General features: G+C 43.0%; 1 protein-coding gene across 1 annotated transcript in view; it reads left to right on the top strand.

The window, feature by feature from the left end:
- The window catches only part of LOC141131967 (F-actin-capping protein subunit alpha-2), a 75,518-nt gene extending 55,320 nt beyond the window's left edge, over positions 1-20,198 (top strand). The window contains exons 5-10 of the mRNA XM_073619839.1: positions 7,273-7,479; positions 7,597-7,676; positions 9,469-9,547; positions 11,179-11,250; positions 12,918-12,980; positions 19,910-20,198. Of these exons, the coding sequence (XP_073475940.1) occupies positions 7,273-7,479; positions 7,597-7,676; positions 9,469-9,547; positions 11,179-11,250; positions 12,918-12,980; positions 19,910-20,050 (642 nt within the window). The 3' untranslated portion in view covers positions 20,051-20,198. The remainder of the gene's footprint in view (positions 1-7,272; positions 7,480-7,596; positions 7,677-9,468; positions 9,548-11,178; positions 11,251-12,917; positions 12,981-19,909) is intronic.
- The last annotated feature ends 226 nt before the right edge of the window (positions 20,199-20,424 follow it).

Raw genomic sequence — 20,424 nt, 5'->3', positions numbered from 1 at the left:
CTTCCTTAAAACCATCAAGGAGATTACAGTACTTGGGGCTAGTCATAGATACCATACAAAGGAGGTATTCCTACCTCAGGCAAGAATCGGTTCCATTAAAGAACTGATTCAACTTGTCCAAGCAAAGAGAAATCCTTCCATTCAGATGTGCATGAAATTGTCAGGGGAAAATGGTGGCCTCCTTCAAGACCGTTCCTTATGCGCAGTTTCATTCAAGACTGCTACAAAACGCTATTCTGTCGGTCTGCAACAAGAAGGTTCAGGCTTTGGTTTTTTCCAATACTCTCATCCATCTAGGTGTGTCTGAGCCTCAATTGGTGGTTAATATCAGCAACCTCCAAAAATGGAAATTCTTTTTTTACCAGTATCTTGGAAAATTGTAACAATGAACGCCAGCCTTCTAGGTTGGCAAGCAGTCCTGGAAGAAGCTTCTGTCCAGGGGAAATGGCCAAGAACCAGAAAGGACCCTGTCCAACGTTCTAGAAATTAGGGCAGTACATCTGGCCCTGGAATTCTGGACGCTCAGGCTACGGAATTGTCCTGTCAGGATTCAATCCAACAATGCCACGGCTGTGGCTTACATCAATCACAAGGGGGCACGAGAAGTCGTGCAGTCCAAAAAGAAGTGAATCATGTTCCAGCTTGGGCAGAAAGCAACATACCTTGTCTATCAGCAATGTCCATTCCAGGGATAGAGAATTGGCAGGCGGACTATTAAGTCGCCAACTATTATTTCCAGGAGAATGATCCCTTCACCACGACATCTTCCTCTCGATATGTCAAGAATGGGATTATCTGGATGTAGATCTGTTCGCGTCCAGATTAACAACAAAGTCGACAACTTTGTGTCTAGGACGAAGGATCCACTAGTGTTCGGAACAGATGCCTTGGTCTTCCCATAGGATCAGTTTTCACTGATCTATGCGTTCTTCCGGTTCTGCTACTTCCGCGCCTTCTCCGCAGGATCAAGCAGGAACGAAAAGAGGTGATTCTGGTGGCACTAGCGTGGCGCCGAGATTATAAAGATGAGAGTCGAAGTCCCTTGGACCCTGCCATTATGGCCAGACCTTCTAGCTCAAGGTTCGGTATTTCATCCTACCTTACAAACGCTATATTTAGCGGTTTTGTTATTGAAACCCACATTCTAAAGGATCGTGGGTTATCTCCTTCAGTAGTGTCTACTTTGATGCTAGGAAGCCGTCCTCCAGAGTCAGTTACTTAGAATCTGGAAGGCACATATTTTCTGGTATGGATCCAGGGGTTGGCACCCCAGGAAGTATGTCATAGGTAGGATTCTTGAATTCCTGCATATGGGATTAGACATGAACCTGGCCCTGAGTACGATCAAGGGCCAGGTCTCGGCCTTATCAATATTTTTTCATCGGCCTTTTGCTTCTAACTCTCTGGTGCGTACTTTTATTCAGGGGGAACAAGAATTAATCCCCCTGTCAAGGCACCACTAAATCCTTGGGATTTGAATTTTAGTCTTGTCGGCTTTACAGAATCAGCCTTTTGAACCTATACGGGAAATTCCCTTAGTTCTTTTAAAGAAAAATAGTCTTTTTCGTTGCCATATCTTCTGCCAAGAAGAATATCGGAATTGGCGGCTCTGTCTTGTAAAGAGCCATATTTTTAATCATGCATAAGGATAAGGTGGTATTGCGGCCTCATCCTAAATTTCTACCGGAAGTGATGACCGGTTCCCATTTGCACCAAGATATTATTCTGCCTTTTTTTCCCAGAGTCTCGATCTAAGGAAAAGGAGGCACTACATTCCCTTGATGTAGTAAGAGCGGTTAAGGCCTATTTTTAGGAAACCGCTCAGATTCGCAAAAACAGATATTTTGTTTGTGCTGCCAGAAGGTCCTAAAAGAGGACAAGCAGCATTGAAATCTACTATTTCCAAATGAATTAGTTAAGTGATTGTTCAATCTTATGGTCTGAGGAAGAAAGTTCCTCCTTTTCATGTTAAAACACATTCCACCAGGGCTGTTAGTGCCTCATAGGCGGTGCGTTACCAGGCCTCTATGGCTCAGATCTGCAAGGCCGCAACTTTGTCTTCAGTCCATACACTTACCAGATTCTATCAAATCGATGTAAAAGGTCATGAGGATATTGCCTTTGGGTGTAGTGTACTGCAGGCTGCAGTAATAAGTCCTCTGGCCTCTTAATGCCCAACCTTTTATTGTGTCTCCCTCCCTTCAGTTGCCATTGCTATGGGACATCCCACATGGTAATTACTATGGCTCTGCGTCCCCTGATGTATGAAAAGAAAACAGGATTTTTAAAACCGCTTACCTGTAAAATCCTTTTCTTTGAGTTACATCAGGGGACACAGAGGTCCCTCCCTTCTTGGTATACACGTGTATTGCTTGGATACAAAACTGAATACTCCCAGTAGTGGGAGGGGTTATATAGGGAGTGCACTTGTTAATTTAGGGCGTGCCAGTGTCCATCACCTAAAGGTGGCCTATAACCCACATAGTAATTACTATGGCTCTGTGTCCCCTGATGTACCTCAAAGAAAAGGATTTTACAGGTAAGCTATTTTTAAAATCCTGTTTTTTCCCACTTGATATTTTTTGGATATATTTGTTCAAATCCTCCCCAAACAGCTTTTCACAGCGAAAAGGAAAACCAGCCAGGAGCTTCTTGCATGGCGCTTTGGCTGACCAACCTTTTAACCATAAGATTCCAAGCATATGTACCAACCCAAGCGTAAAGCGAGAGGTTTGAAGAATAGAATCTGATTGTGTCAATTGCAAAGCACAAAGCTGCTGGCAGCTCAGCTAATTTCTGGGCCTGCTGTTCAGGGAACACCTTGAGCACGCTTCAAGTGGTCTCTCAAGGATGACATACCCCAATTGCCGCTGATGCAGGTTGAGCCACTGAACCTGCCAGGGAGAATTTTTTTTTTTAACAGGAATTCCAATTTTTTATCAGTTGTATCCCTAAGCATTTGCGCATTGTCAACCAGACAAGTCAAACTTTTATTCACAGAGGATATAGCAGCGTCAATTGCTGATATACTCCACATCTTAGAGCCCTTGCACACTGGGGCGGTGGGCGGCGTGGGCGGTAAAACACCGCTATTATTAGCGGCGTTTTACCGTCGGTATGCGGCCGCTAGCGGGGCGCTTTTACCCCCCGCTAGCGGCCGAGAAAGGGTTAAATACCACCGCAAAGCGCCTCTGCAGAGGCGCTTTGCCGGCGGTATAGCCGCGCCGTCCCATTGATTTCAATGGGCAGGAGCGGTATACACACCGCTCCGAAGATGCTGCTAGCAGGACTTTTTTTACCGTCCTGCCAGCGCATCACTCCAGTGTGCAAGCCCTCAGGGCTTGCACACTGGAATGAAAGCAGCGGCACTTTTGGGGCGGTTTGCAGGCGCTATTATTAGCGCAATAGCGCCTGCAAACCGCCCCAGTGTGCAAGGGCTCTTAGTGAATTTTTCCGCCATAGGATAAAGTGTTGAAAACATCTTAAGAGGAAAAAAGTGCTTATCTGGGTGATTCCACTCAAAATACATAAGCTTTTCTAGTAATGAATGGACAGGAAAGGCACGCAAGGCTTGCGGGGGCTTTAGTGAACCTAAACAAGAAGTGGGCTCTTCAACCAACTCTATTAGGGTAGCTTAAATGTGGCGTGGACCATTTCAGTAAGAGAATGCACCAGCAACTTCTCAGCATGTGAAGCTGAAGAAGGTCCTTTCTCACTTGATCCCTCGGAAGAGGAATCATCGGCCTCTTCACAGTCCCCTGAGGGGGTTTCATCTTCCCCCTCCCACAGTTCCTCCGTTTGAGGATCCTAGGTGGTAGAAGGGGACCTAATGCATTTTCTTCCACTCTGTGAAGATGTGATTAAAGCCACTAATCTTTCCTCTAAGCCACTCATAGCTAAGGAGAAAACCTGCTCAGTCATATAGACAGGGGCTGAAGTGTCAGAAGCAATTGCAGCCCCTTATGACCCTGATGGTTCACTCTGACCAGCCTCCTTAGTACGGATGGTGTTGCAGAGGGAGGGTCCTTAGGACCTGAGGGCGACCCCTTTTGTGTCCTTGGTCTTTGCGGAATTTGAACCACCTCCTCTGGTCTGCCGAGCACAATAGCAGAGGTACCACCAAAAAAATGCACCCACTGCTGAGCAATAGTCCAGCAACTGCCGCTGCAATTAAGCTCAGCCTGATGCTTAAAGTAAATGTGCCTGCGAATGCCTGTGTCACTCACATGCCACCCGTTCGGTCTGTGTCCCTCCTAGCTGTATGCACCTAAAAAAAAGTGCATTTTAAAGCTATGCAGCCCACGTTGTGGACGCTAAAGCGCGCCAACGCCGCTAAGCCCCGCCCCCTTCCGACGACCCATCGTGGTTTCCCATGCAAGCGGGCTCCAAATCTGACCGCAGCGCACAGAGGAGAGCAGCTGCCCATGGGAACCACTGTAATGGCGGGAGCGGCACGGCACACTGCCGTCTGATGCCATGCTCCTACTGCCTGAAGGAAAACTATCCAGGTGAGGGGACATTCCTAGGAGGAGAACCCCCCCTTTCCACGATTTTACCTGGAGCCTGGGCCGGAGGGAGCGTGCAGCTTGTACACAGAGATTAGATTGACAAGCAAGGAACAGGTACGTGCTCTTGACAGCCCCCGGTGGTGACTATAGGCATAGCAACATTTACTTTAAAGGAGAAAACCCACAGGAATTAGAAAAAATCCTTAGGAATCTCCCTTACCTTATCCAGCTGCAAGGTTCTGTGGTAGCAGACCCAATCTTCACCTCTCACGGTGGGCTCAGTTTAGAAAACCTTCAGGGACTGGGGCCCCTTTTTTTTTTTTTTTTTTTTTTTTTTTAATCGGGGGAGTCATAGCCCTGGGCCTGTAAAAAGCACCCGCCCGGAATATGGCTAAAAAAAACAAATACTGGATCCCGGGGTCCAGATCTCTAAAAGGAGAAGGGTTACAGGCAAAACCTTGTTTCTTCGGACACAAGGTCGGGTACCATTCAATTCGTTCTGGAAAAGAGAATTTGGATCCGGTTGCATGGCTTGCCCCAGTAAGGAATATTCCAACGGAGCTCAGCACAGCACATCTTTACTCTTGACCAACACCTAAGACACTGGCGAAAAAACTGAGGTACTCCCTGGTAAGGGGAGGGGTTATATGGGGAATTGAACTTCCTTTTTATGGTGTGCCAGTGTCCACCACCTGAAGGTGCCATATAACCCATACAGTTATTACTGTGGCTCTGTGTCCCGTGATGTACGATAAAGAAAGGTATGTTTAGGAGATTAAGCCGTGGGGATCTCAAATCCCCAGACTGGTGAAGTGGTGACCGAATGTGTCACAGCGGGTGATCACGGGACTTTTGTATAGCAGGACTGGGGGGGTCGCCAGTGTAAGTTCACTTTACAGATTTACTTATAACTAATCTTCCCATTATGGGATAAGGTCTTACTTGAACTTAGAAAACTGAGCACTGCCCGGCTATTGCAAGCTAAAAATCTTTTGTTTATGGGGCAGGTACTCTCATATGGTACAGCGAAATCCAACTCCCAGTTGGATTCTGGCTATGATCTTTCCTGCAACTTAGGCAAGCACCGTAGTTTCCATTTCAGGACCAAATCCCTAATCCCACTGATTACTTGGTACAGATGATACAGGAAAGATTTAATAGGAGACCTTTTACAGATTGTTGCAGCTAGTTGGCAGGCACAAGGGCCAAGCTCACATTTCAGAAGGCCTATGAGACCTGGTTATAGGAAATTATTGATCCAGGAAAGGACTGATAGGAATGTTTATGGGCACCTGCTAATGTGTACTTATATGCAGGGGGAACGTAAAATTCAAACTTGCATTATTCATCAGGCATTCATAACTCTGGCCAAATTCTATAATTTTTTTTTTTTTTTTTTTATAAAATTCTATAAAGCAGAAAGAATGGCAACAACAACCAATGCTGTATTTTATGGAAACCAAGCTAGGAATGATGGCAGACACAGAAAGTGAGTTCATGGGAGCCATCTACTCTTTTTATAGTGGGTAGCTTTAAACGTTAGGTTTTTTTGATAGTTTTTTAGCAAAACGTGTACCTAATAAATGAGGGGGCTGCCACTGGCTTAAAAGAAATTAGTCAGTATGGAAACAAGGAAGTTGCCATTGCTAAGCTCTCCTAAAAATGCCAGTTGCCTGGCTATCACACTTGATCCTCATTCTTCAGTGTATCCAACCAAAGAATCAGATTCTCTCTTCTAGCTTTTTAAAATTGTTCTTGTGGGTCAGTTTAAAATTGGACAAGTGTGTGGATCAAGATATATAATATATACAGCTGTGTGGTGTGTTTAGTTTTTTTTTTTTTTTTTTTTTTTTTTTTTTTAGTTTTGGCGAGGTCATAGAACCTCTGTCAGCTTTATATGGCTGCCTGTGCCCACATTGGGGGAGATTCGCCCTCCCTTGAGGATGTGAAGCAACTTTACCATAATTCTGGTCTACAACTATAACAGTTTGCTGTGACACTATAAAAAAAAAAAATTACATTAAAGTAATTCTAAAGGAAAGTTTTGCAAAAATAACATGTTCTACTTACCTGCTCTGTGAAATGGTTTTGCACAGAGCAGCCGCAAGCCTCTTCTTTTTGGGTCCTCTGCTGGTGGTCCTGGCTCCTTTCCCCTGCCACAGGGGCACTCAAGCAGGCTTGCTTCTGAGCCATGCTCTGTGTATCCATTCACATAACACGCCCCGTCCCTGCACTCTCTTCATTGGCTGTGATTGCCAGCAGCAGGAGCCAGTGGCTCCCTTTGCTGTGTGAGCCAATGAGGAGAGAGACCCGGGAAAGCCGCTGCTCTCGTGCACATGGATGGCTCCTGATGGGGCTCAGGTATGTATAAGGGGGGGGGGGGCTGCACCCCAAAGGTTTTTTTACCTTGGTGCATAGAATGCATTCGGTAAAAAAAACCTTGAGGCTTTAGAACCACTTTTAAGATTCAATTCGATTTTTAGGGGTGAAAAGCATCTACTTCAAGATAATTTCACAGCGGGAACCTCCCCATTTCCGCTCCCAACTACATCAGCAATTGTCTAGTTAGTAGGCATTACTCTTGTTGCCTCTTATGTTTACTTTGTATACAGGGTTCTCAAGTTGTAAAGTGTCTATACAGAACTTTCGGAGGGAAACACGATAGATTACCAGCTAAAACTGAACAAACCGCTTGGGACATCGAGATTTGTAGTTGTCTTCTCAGGATAATTGGTGTGAGAATAACAGGTTTCTTTTCCCCTAGGTATTAATAACTGAGCATGGAGACCTTGGTAACGGGAGGTTTTTGGATCCAAAGAACAAGATTTCATTCAGATTTGATCACTTAAGAAAGGAAGCCAGTGATCCCAGGCCCCATGAGGGAGAAAATGCCATAGAATCCTGGAGGAATGTTGTGGACACTGCAGTGAGATCCTATGTGAAAGATCATTATCCTAATGGAGTTAGTACTGTAAGTATAACTCTTTGCATTTTCAGGATTTTTCTCTCATAGTGCAAAAATTGGATGAAAAAAAATATTTAGTCACGTAGCGTTGTTTACTGACCATTACATTTTGTTACCTTTTAGGTATACGGCAAAACAATTGATGGACAGCAAACAATAATTGTATGTATAGAGAGTCATCAGTTTCAGGCCAAAAACTTCTGGTAAGTGTTTTTCCTAGAAAGATGAAGTCCGCTTTATTTCTTGCTTTTATTTGAATGACGGTTTAGCCTGATATAAAAAGTTAGTAATTTGAATGCAAATGCTTTAGTCACTTAAAGGGTAATTCCACTTTCATAAAAAAAATCATATACAATCCACTGTAATTTTCTGTAAACTTATTGCAATAGGGCAACCTGGAGGTGTTCTTTACTCTATTGGGGTACAGAATGCCCCAAAAATTGTAATTTCCTGCTTTGTGTGATTGGCTGATTTTTTCAGATATCTGCACTAAGCCAAGTTTTAGGCACCTTCTTCAATGGACGTTTTGGTGATATACTCTACTAGGGGTTAAACGCGTCTAAAGGTATGCAGATCCTGCAGCTTTTCTCATTGAAACAGAGTGCACCAGGCCATTATAATGAAGCAGTCACTCCTATTCAGAGACATTACTCAAAGGACATAGTGGAACAAGCGGCTTTTCCTTCAAAGACATGGGTAGGAATCAGCTTGCTAAAACCCCTGCAATGTACACTGATCACCCAGAGAGGATTGTGTTTTTTTTTTTCTCAACAAAAGTGGAGTTATATTTTAAGTTTTGAATGCCCCAACAGCTAGCATATATACTTTCTAGAAGGGGTGTGTGTATATAAAATGTACCAGTGCTTCTTTAGGTGTTCTCCAAAATCAACCCCTCCCTCAGCAGCTGTTTCGGATATCCCCCAGATATCTGAAATTTTAAGTGTACTGCACTTACCCAAAAATGACTGCATGTTAATTAACCACAAACGTGTCAACTAATAGGTGAAAAAAAAAAAATAGAAACAATATAAAAAATGAGTAATTACTAAAGCACAGTGGACTTGCCTAATAATTTAAGGGGTCTTTACTCTCTGGTGAGGTCTCCTATAGTTGTAGTGGAAGTGTCAATACAAGTTAGGATGTGCATGAAGTGACATATACATCACACGGCGTATTGTTTTGGGACATTAAAGAGCACTAATGGTGCAGTGTTTGCATAATAATTCTGTTGGTGAATTGCACTAAGGTTTTTAAAAATTAATTGTACACATTGCAAATATGAGTGAATTTGTTACTTAAGTCACTTTATGCTATTGATTTTGCACATTTTGCGTGTTTTGGATATTAGGAAATGTTACATGTAATATTTGGATTTAATATTTAAAAATATTTTTACACATTTTATTTGCACTGGGGGGTGGTGGTGTTGCATTGTAATTTGTCAATTATATATTTTTTATTTTTTTTATACTATTTCTATTTTATTTTTTCCTCCATTTTATTGGTTGGGACATGTTTGGTTAATTAACATGTGGCAGTTTTCAGGTTAGAGCTGTGAACTTTTTATATAAAATATACTATTTTTAGGGTATATAAACATGGAATTTGAAACATGGAATATAAACATGGAAATCCAGTCATGATTACCTCTTAAAGGGGGGCTCTTCATTAGGGTGAATGCGCAACCAGTCTCTACACAGCTTCCTTTTAGTGGTGACTAGGGCAGTCAAGAACTTGCTGGTGAAGGGTGGACAAAAATGCCATTCAATTTTTCTACATCCTACAGTGATGATGGAAGTGCAGTCATACTGAAGTTCCCATACTGTCTTTTTATCTGCATCACAACTACATTTGATCATTTGCTAGAATTTGAAATAATACATTTTTTTGATGATATAAAAATAGTCAATTTTTAGGGAACTGATGCTTGAATTTTATTTTACTAGGCTGTAGTGATTACTACTGTTAAAGCTTATTTTATTTTTTAATATATAGGAATGGACGCTGGAGGTCAGAGTGGAAATTTACCATAACACAATCTACCACAAAGGTGGTGGGAATTCTAAAAATTCAGGTACTTGACTGGCCTGCCTTCTGTGGTGGTAAAACAACCTGTATACTGTCTATTGCAGTCCGTTCTGTTCATCATTTAGATATCATAAAAGTCCATTTGTACTGCTTATTTGTATTTATGTGAATACTAGAATATGAAGTTAGTGTTTTTGTGGATTTGTATGTTTTGAAGCTTTGAGTTTGTTGATGTTAAAGAGACCACTATAGTTTCTTACCCTAATATGCGCATGACATTTCTTTAAGGGACTATTCACAATTGTGCATTTATAAAAAAAGCACCATTAAATGCATGCGTTGCCATAACGGATTGCAACACACACTCATGCACTGCCTTTCTTTGTGATTGGAACCCTAACACTGTGCAGTAGAGTGCAATGTAGCACACAACATGCATACCATATGTTGTAGTGCACTGCATTGCTAATATAGGATTATTTGTTTTTTTATCTGTTGTGTGTTGACATCTTATTCATAATAACTTTCCTCAACACCGCGCATATTAAAACGTTGCCCTAAAAAAACAAAAACAAAACGTATCCTGTTCCTTTAAAGCATGAATAACAGCACAGTGCTTGTGCTGTGTAATTTGGCCCCCATAACACCTGAAATACCTGGCTGATCCTGCCTGGTTTGGCCCCCCTTGTTAACTGACCACGGTTTATAGCTTGAATTTGTAGAAGGCCAGTTTGTCTACAAGTGTGTGTGTGTGTGTGTGTGTGTATGTATGTGTATATATATGTGTGTGTGTGTGTATATACATATTGTATGTATATGTATATATATATATATATATATGTATATGTATGTATATATATATATATATATATATATATATATATATTCTCTCATTTTTTTTAATTTTTGTAAACTTCCCTTGTAATAGAAGAATGACAGGTCCTCTTTATGGAGAGAGCTGGGGTCTTTTTAAAAAGAAAAAAAAAAACTCCAAAAACATTTTTGATCTGTTGCGTTAAGGAAGTGATGTCATTATGTCGCTCTGGTCCTCCAAGGCCATAGAGACAATCAAAGACTATCTAGTCTCTTTGCCTCTGTGACCAGCCAGCAGCACCATCGTTTCTCGGGTGTGCCAGTGCAAACGGTAAGCCCAAGAAACAGTGGAGGGGGGGGGGGGGGGGTTATGATCCCCTCCCACTGCTTCTGAAAGCGACTACTGAGCCAATCGGACTGCTTTCATGAGAGAGCCAGCCGTCGGCTGAAAAAAAAAATACTGGGGTTACCAACCATAGCACCATAGCAACCACTTGCAAACCACAACGTTTATATGTATGTATTGCGGTCGGCAAGTGGTTTAAAAAGGTTCCTGCAATACTTTGTTCCAACTATTATGCAAATTAAGTGCCATGGACTGCAATGTAAACCCTCAAAGTCGCACCTGAATGTTATACATGCAACAGTATTCCGTTATCATTGGTCAAAGTCGCATCCAAGTTACACCCATCCAAAGTCGCACAACTTTGGAGTCTTACAAGTGTGAATGAAGCTTAAGTGTTTCCTAAATAAGCATTAGTTTACTGATGGGTTACACATGTAGTCTGTAATTTCTTTAATTAAAACCTTCATCATGGTAGTACTAACTGTAGCATATAACAGAACTTTGTAAATTTTATATAGGTCCATTATTATGAAGATGGAAATGTACAGTTAGTGAGTCATAAAGATATTGAAGAATCGCTAACAGTGTCTGTAAGTATGTTCTTTATCCATCCAGATCAAATGCCATGTTGTGTGTTTCAGTAATAAAGTGGGAATATCTGTCAATCTTGGATACTAATAGGTATCAGGTTGACTCACAAATGCTATCCAGTGTTTTTCCCCAGCTTCTAAATATGTTCAGACAAGTAAATTATTTGAACAAAGTACTACTAAGCATGGGTCGAATAAGGGGATTATTCCAGGATAGTGGCCAGAGACCTGCAAATAATTCCTTTTTATCCCGTTAGTTAACTGTACATCCAGAAACACTGGTGTGTAGCACAGATACAATCATTGTACATGTTATTTCAGTAGCTGAGGAGTGTTGTCGGTTATAGCCATTGCTTTCTGTTGTTCAAATGGACACATATTAATGATATTGTGCTCAGTGTAAAGACCACTTACAATGCAGCTTTTTGTTTAAGGCTCACATCTTGGCATTTATGGATCGCGGGCGGAATCGCCGTAATTCTTCCCACGATCCCGAATCACGACACATCACGGGACACCCGTGCGATCACTGTCACTTCCAATGGCACCCCAATCACGGAATGATTTTACCGCGATTCGTTGGGTGACAGTCGCGGTAAAATCATGCAGAATCGTTGGACGCCTGTCGCCCAAAAGAAGTTCTTGTACTTCTTTTGGGCGACAGGTGTCCCGTGACTCTGTTTGCGTGATTGTACCGCGATTTGTCAGACGACATTCGTGGTAAAATCGAGCCGAGATCAGGGTGGCGTTGGAAGTGACGGGGATAGCACAGGCGTCCCGCGATTTGCAGTGATTCAGGATCGCGGGCAGAATCGCGGTGATTCCGCCCACTATCCGGAACACCAAGATGTCGACAAAGCCTAAAATGTGTTGTGCCTTTGTGTCTAGAAACTTTAAAAATTACAGGACTGCAGTCCCATTTGATAAGATACAAATGGTTAGATCAGCAGATGCCTGGGAATGTCATTACGAATCGCCTATGAAAGCATTAGAACATGTAGTGATCCATGGCCAATAAGATTTCAGTAACTGAAGTCAAACTTAAAATCTAATCAGCTGGTATTGATTACTGCACATTTAGGCCCATGCAGGTCTATGGAGCAACAGATGTCAGCAGTTACCATGTCCACTGAGATCCGATCCGCTAAAATCAGACGTATGGCCCTACGTTCGCATCCGTCCTGGCGGATCGGATGAGATCTGATGAAAACTGACATGCTGTCCATTTTCGTCTGATCCCTCCATAGGAATCGGCGGCGCTCTGACAGGCCCCTCCCCCGCTCAGTGAGCAGAGACGGACCTGTCATCCGCCGGCTCAGCGGAGATCAACAGAGATCTCCTGCTGAGCTGGCGGACAGAGCTGAGCGGATCCGCCTCGTGGGAATGTGGCCTTCATGATATGATACTTAATTAGCCTGAAAGTGCAGAGCTGCAGGACACCAGGCACAATTATATCCATTACTTCAAAATAAATAGTGGCTGCATGCTGTTGTGCTTGTAAATTAGAGTTTGGTTGGCAACACGTGTCTTTGCATTTTATGGAAGATTGTCATAAAAGAAAACTGGGTCATGGTATAATAAGTGTGAGGAACTTTATTGTCCGACAACAACCTTCCAGTTTCTCTTTTGCACACATTTCAATTTTTAAATGTATTTGTATTTTTCAGAATGATATTCAGACTGCAAAGGAGTTCATTAAGATTGTAGAGGACGCAGAAAATGAATACCAGGTATGTCTGTTAAGGCTTAAAGTTTAACCAAATGCAAAACTTTTTTTAGTTTTGGATTGACATTGGAACAGTAATAGAGGGGAAATCTTCCAATGGGGACACTAGTTCTGATGACGTGCCAGGATTCCTTCACTTTGGAGGGATTTATTCTCACTTCCTTTTTTGGCTATGGGACAGGAACGGAAGGAAAATCTCCCGTATGGCACACAGATGGCAAAAAAAAAACCCTGACAGGGGTAATAACCCTCCATTGCTCTATCCAAAATAAGTTTTTTTTGTCCTTAGGGCTTGTTCACATTGACGGACCAGCGCAGTGTTAATGGACTAATACTAGCGCATCGCAATGTTCATTTTATTTTTATTTTTTTCAGTGCGGTGATCTACTCTGCACTGGAAAAAAGTTCTTTATGCAGTACATTTTTTTTAAGGGCACACCACCGCAGCACCCCCTGACGATTTTGTCAGCAGGTCCCAGAATTAACACTTTTTAGACTCGCTCTTAACCTATTACCCTGAGATGTTCACCCCTTCCCAGCCAGTGTCTTAAGTACAGTGACAGTGTATAGTATTCTTGCTGATCACAGTATTGGTGATGCCAGTCAGTTCCCACCCAGCGTCGGTTAGTGTCAGATTGTCCGCCACACTATGACAGCCCCACTGCAAGTCGCTAATCACCACCATTACTAGTATAAAAAAGAAAAATTAGATAAAAATTCCATTATACACACCGTACATGACTGGCTCTTGAAATGTGATTTAATGCAGCACTTCAGAAGAGGGAAGCACATGCTATAGGAAAAACAAAGCTGAGAAGGCGCTTCTAAGTGCAGTAATAAAACACTTTAATGAGAAGGAAGTGTAAAAAACACTTACAAGATGGAAGTGAAAAACAGGCATATCAATGAATCCATAACGTCCAGCGGGATGCCTCCTGGGAGTAAAGATAGCTGCAGGTGGACGTTCCAGCCAACCAGTGGTGGTAAACCCTGTCTCTCTGATCCAAGATGGAGAGCTGAGCTGTCAGGACCAGCATGGAATCCAGGCAACGGAAGTGACACCAGAGTGGACGGGACATGTTTCAGAGCGTGCCCAGTCGCTCCTTCAAACCAATGGAATAATACAAGGGAAAGGGTTTATGAGAGGCAGGGGTGGGACAAATGGGCAGGGGGTAGGCAGGACTGATAATGACTGCCAGATCACTAGATGTCAGTATGCAATGGAATAAAATACAGTAAAATAAAATAAACTTGCTGCAGTAAAGGTAAACTGCAACAAGTAAAACATAGATAAATTAAATTCCAATATTTAGACAGAGTGTAGACACTCCTATGGGATACAAGGTGAGCAGCATGGGACTACAAGTGTCAGCAACACCATAGATGGGTAAATATGACAAACATGTTATGTTATACTTACCTGCTCTGTGCAGTGGTATTGCTCAGAGCAGCCCAGATCCCCCTCTTTGGTGATCTTGGCTTCTACTCCTCTTCTTCTGCGGGACTACCATAGCCAGTCGTTGGCAATGGTAGCTCCCGAGCTGTGTCTACGGAGCCGCGCTCCATAGACTTGCACAGTGGGACTTAGCCAACCCCCACCCCACCCCACACACTTCCTGGATCCTGCTGCTGCTTGAATGCAGTGTAAAGAGGAAGTAAGGGGAGAAAAGATGCAGCCCTGCACAGTGCTGATCTCTTCTCCCCTCTCTTCCCCTTCACACAGGGAAGGGGGGGGGGGGGGCACAGGGACAATGAACATTTTTTACCCTAATGCAAGCAATGCATTAAGGTAAACATTTTTAGGTTCAACACTTTAACCGACCAGCCGCCGTATACTGCGGAAGGTCAGCACAATTCCGCGAACCGTCATAGCTGTGCGTCGGTCCCTTTTAAGTGGGATAGCAGGCGCGTGCCTGCCCGCTGCACTGTAGGAGCACCGATGCCAGAACAGACGTGTGTGTAAGCACACAAATCCCTGTTCTGTGAGGAGAGGAGAGAGAGATTGTGAGTTCCTACTACCTAGGAACAACGATCTGTCATTTCCTCCAGTCACTCCCATCCCCCTACAGTTGGAACACACACTAGGGAACACAGTTAACCCCTTGATCGCTCCCTAGTGTTAACCCCTTCCCTGCCAGTAACATTTACACAGTAATCGGTGCATTTTTAAAGCACTGATCTCTGTATAATTGTCAATGGTCCCAAAAATGTGTCAAGTGTCCAATCTGTCCGCCAAAATGTCGCAATCCCGATTAAAAATTGCAGGTCACCGCCATTACTAGTAAAAATAATAATGCCATAAATATTTCCCCTATTCTCAGATGCTATAACTTTTGCGCAAACCAATCAATATACTTATGCTTATTTGATTTATATTACCAAAAATATGTAGAATACCTATTGGCCTAAATTTGCTTTTTTATTTATTTATTTTTTTTTAAAACGCAAATAATAAAAACCGCAGAGATGATCAAATACCACCAAAAGAAAGCTTTGTGGGGAAAAAAGGACGTCAATTTTGTTTGGGTGCAGCGTCGTATGACCACAATTGTCAGTTAATAGAGCAGCCAAATCTTCTGGGGCTGAAGTGGTTAAGGTAACTGGACAGATGAAATGCTGTGCAGCAGGGGACAGTAAGTTTCAGCAAAATCACAAGTAAGGAAAACTATATATAGTTGTGCTCATAAGTTTACACACCCTGGCAGAATTTATGATTTTTTTGGCCATTTTTCAGAGAATATGAATAACACACAAACTTTTCTTTCACTCATGGTTAGCTTTTGGCTGAAGCCAGTGGCAGCTGGTGTAGTTTTAGGATGGGGGGGGGGGCTCCAGATCCCGCCCTTTTTGACCCCTCCCACTTGGCGAATATGGGTGTGGTTCCAGCTTAATAGTGAGCGTGGCTCTAAGGGGGTGTGGTTAGCGTCTTAGATGAACGATGGAGGGACAGCAGGCCCAGATCCTACACAACAATAGAAATGTGTATTCCAGAAAGTTTAACTATCGGCAAATAAAGATACTCCAAACACCTGGTGTTAGCGCTTCAATCATCCCGCCTCCATGGTGGTTATGGCGTCAGGATGATTGAAGCGCATTATTTCTATTATTACATTGTAATATAAAATGAAATCCTTTAATGCACCATAATGCAGAATCAGTGGGAGCCATGAGCATGTCATCGGCCAAGTCGCATGCCATCAGGGGCACCCGGCGGTGGAGTCCCTCCTTGCATCAGGGGCCCCCGGCCTACCCCATTAGGGAATTTTACACCTGTTCCTCCTATTATGTTATCTATTGCTTATCCTGTGGTCTCCTTTATGTGGGTAGAACCATTCGAACACTGTGCAAGCGCTTCGGTGAATACCGCTGCTTCATTTCAAAAGGCAAGGACCATCATAGTGTACCCAGACATTTCTTGGAACACCACCATAAATCCACCAAAGATTTAAAAGTTTGGGTCATTGAGGCCGCTCCTCAGGACCTCCCTCTGGCGGAGTGATTCTGTATGCTCTACCAGAGGTAGACCTATTGGATATACGCCTTGGATATCCCCCGGAGGCTTGAATGAGGAGCTGGAAATTCATACTCTGCACTAGCCCCTAAGCATGTCCACTTATGCCAATTGACACCATGGATTTTGCGTATGTACCTGTGTGTATGTGTGGTTATAAAAAAAGAGGGAGACCCCCCTGCAGGGGTAGCCCTCTGGATATATCCATTCATCCACCACACTTACATTGTCCCTGATGTATAATGTTCATATGCTCACAGCAATGACCCTTATTGTATTGCGTTGCCTCTGTTCAGCAGTGAAAAACGTTGGATCCTAGGTGTAAGGGGAGCAGTCCAGACAAATAGGGCCTCTCTGACTTACAGTCCACTAACCGTTCTGGAGCAGCTTGCAGTATCCCTTCTCCTAGGACCTGGAAAGTCTGGACCATTTTCTCCTGAGTCAACACATTTGGTGCCTTCAATAGCCCTGTCAGGTGTGACCCCCTCATCTGCCTTATCCACAGAGGAATTTTCAGCAACCATGCTTGTGTTAATTGATCAAATTGCTTGCTGACTTAGAACACAGGTGCCATAAATGTACTTCTGCCCCCCCCCCCCCCCCCCCCCCTCCAAAGAAAAAAAATCTGTCTTGGAAATATATGCTGGGATAGAGGCCTTTAAGCCTTCTGCCATTGAGGATCTGTCTTACGAAGTGTCTCACAAATCCTTAATACTTCAGTACTGGACACTTTCGCCCTTTTCCTTCCCAGGCCAATCTTCAGCTTTCAGCGCTCTTTCAATAAGATTTGCGTGGTCATACAACACTGTACCCAAATGAAATTTGTATCATTTTGTTCACACAAATAGAGTTTTCTTTTGGTGGTATTCACAAATCAGGTTTTTTTTTCTTTTTTTTTTTTTCGCGATATAAGCGAAAAAGAGTGAGAAATTAAAAAAAAAAAAAAAAACATTTTCTACTTTCTGTTTTAAAGAAATCCAATAAAATCTAATGTTGTCATAAATTTAAGCCAAAATGTATTCTGCTACATGTCTTTGGTAAAAAAAATCCTGTTAAGTGTATAATTGGTTTGTGTGATCACGGACATATGTACGCAGATGATCATGTACAGGTGTGCGCAGATGATCACAAACATATGTGTGCAGATGATCATTGGGACATATGATTTTACTTTTACATATGTGGGGGACAGGTGTTTTTACTGTGTGGGGACACTGGGCTGGTGATCAATGTGTAAAAAGCTGTAAAAAAACAGCTCATACTCACTGATCACCGGCTGGCTTCAGCGATCCGCTCTCCTCTTCTCGCTGAAAACTTCCGTGTGAAGAGAGGAAAGCCGATCGCCTAGCAACTGGCTCTCTATTTACGTCACATGACGGCTGTGATTGGACACGGCCGTCATGTGATCAGGAGGGCCAATCACTGCCCTCCTGCCGATTGGAGATGCGTCGTGTCCGGGTGATGCAAGCACATTGGGATCGCACCGCTGCATGGGCACACACGCGATCCCCCCCCCTCCTTCTGAGGGACGTTCCTGAACATCCACTCAGGAGGAAGCGCTAACCTGGCCGTATATGTGCAGTGGGAGGTGGTTGAAGTTATTCTGAAGGTTGTATTTTTTTTTCTTTTTAATACTTTCGTGTTTTAACAAACATGGTTTTGCACAGAGCAGCACCGATCCTCTTCTTTGAGTCCCCCACTGGTGATCCTGGCTCCTCCCCCCTGCTGAGTTCCCCCAATAGCAAGCCTCTTGCTATGGGGGCACTCGAGTAGACTTGCTCCTGTGAATGGACATTGTCTATTCACACACAGTGAATATTGTGGCTCGGCCCTGCTCTCTCCCCCTTGGCTGTGGCTCCTGGCAATGAGGAGAGACCCGGGAGAGCCACTGCTCTCATGCACGTCGCTTAATAGAGATAGGGCTCAGGTTAGTATAAGGGGGTTGTAGGGGGGGGCTGCACCCAGAAGGGGTATTTTTTTTTTTTTTTTTTTAACCCTAAAGCAAAGAATGCATTAAGGTAAAAATATCTTCTGCCATTAGTATCGCTTTAAAGGAAAATTTTGTTCTTGAGGAGCCACATAGTTCCTGCAGCAGCTGAGAGGTTGATTTAACCACTTGTCTACCATGGCGTTTATAGATGTGCTTCGGTGGTTCAAGAGGGAACATTTAAGGAAAGTCATTTTGGTAGGCATAAAAGGTGTTCATACTTCCCACGTGGCTTCCCCTACCTTTTTAGCCTGGGTTTACACTATAGCGATGCAGGAACCAGCGCGATTCCAGCATCGCATCTCTCCCGCAGGCAGTTCACACTGCCCTCTGTGAACCTCCGCGGGTGTCAATACAGTGTTAATGTGGATTAAGATAGGAATCTGATTGCATGGGTGAGAACACCCATGCAATCCAATTCCAGTGCAGGGAAAAAGTCCCTGCACCTTTTTTATGCGAAGCCAATGTGAGTTCAGCCATACAACTGTATGGCTGAACTCGCATTGCACAGACATCACATGTGATCGGCACAGTGCGAATCACACGCAATGTCTGTGTTTGTAATAGTGTGAACCCAGGCTTAAAAAAGCTAACCGTTGCAGTGCCATTGTAAGTGAACAAGAAAGTAAACCTTATTTTCTTGCCATTACATCCATTTCTTAGAGTTCATTAAAGAACACAGATCCCAACCGTCTGTATTTGTGATTTACTCCTGCTTTACTACAAAACCAAAGACAGGATTGGAGTTGGAGGGGTATACCTGGCTGGCCAATGGCTTTTTTGCTTGTCAGTTTCTAATTCCTCTTTAAAGGAGAATCGTGGCCAAAGCTTTTTTTGGCTATACTTCTCCTATGTATCACAGGAGTGCAGTTACTTCTGCACTGCTGTGACCAGTTTTCACTCAGACAGTCCAGCTTGGACCAGCAACTGGCTTAGCCTCTCAATTGTGTTGCTTGGAGACTAAACCAGCCCCCTCCACAGCCCAGAGCTCTAGTGATTGCCGGAGGAGCAGAGAACTGGTGACAGATTGTCACAGCTCTGCTCAAAGCAGAGGGGAAGAACTGAGCAATCAGGGGTCTCTGATTGCTCAGCTCTCAGTGCAAGGGGGTGGGGAACAGATGCAGCATCGGATCAATGCTGCATCCACCAAGGGGAGTATAAAGCTTTTTGTTTTGTAAAACTGAACCTCTTTTATAGCGAAAATATAACACAATTCTCTCAAAATAACAGAATTCTGTATCCCTAAGTAAGGCAAATACAAAAATTAGATTTTTCTAAAGGCATTTTGGCAAAAGGTTGATGTCAGAATAACCCTGCAAAATTGAGTTTTAAACGATGTCTGGTCTTGAACATTATCATGAATAAATTCATACAGCCACTTTGTAAATGCATTGATTGTCGTGATTTTAACCGTTTGTATTTCTTCTTGTCTTAGACTGCAATCAGTGAGAACTACCAGACTATGTCTGACACTACTTTCAAAGCCTTACGCCGGCAGCTGCCAGTGACACGCACGAAGATTGACTGGAACAAGATTCTTAGTTACAAAATTGGAAAAGAAATGCAAAATGCCTAACAGGAATGTTGTGTGACTTTAGTGTCAGTGTACATACAAATAAACATGGCTGCAAAAGTCTTTGAAGCTGCCAACTTCCCTGGTCAGCATGGCCCTTTGCTATACATATTAAATTACTGTAATTAAAAAAAATTCAGCTACAGCACAATTTACATTATGAATTTGTTTACATTTTTGTTTTGAGGGTTGGTACATGTACTGCATTTATGTCCTTTCCCTTGTTTACATTTTTAGGAGGTCAGAATGATTTTTAAGATTTTTCTAAAACTCCGTTCAAATAATATAAGAAGTCCAAATAATCCTGGTAAACTGCCATGCGAAAAATAAAACAAATTTTGGTGCCAGCGTAGAACAAAATTGCTCACTATGGCTTC

Source organism: Aquarana catesbeiana, linkage group LG03 (assembly GCF_042186555.1).
Source record: "Aquarana catesbeiana isolate 2022-GZ linkage group LG03, ASM4218655v1, whole genome shotgun sequence".
Taxonomy (NCBI): Eukaryota; Metazoa; Chordata; class Amphibia; order Anura; family Ranidae; genus Aquarana; species Aquarana catesbeiana.
This window is presented reverse-complemented; position numbering and strand designations above follow the sequence as displayed.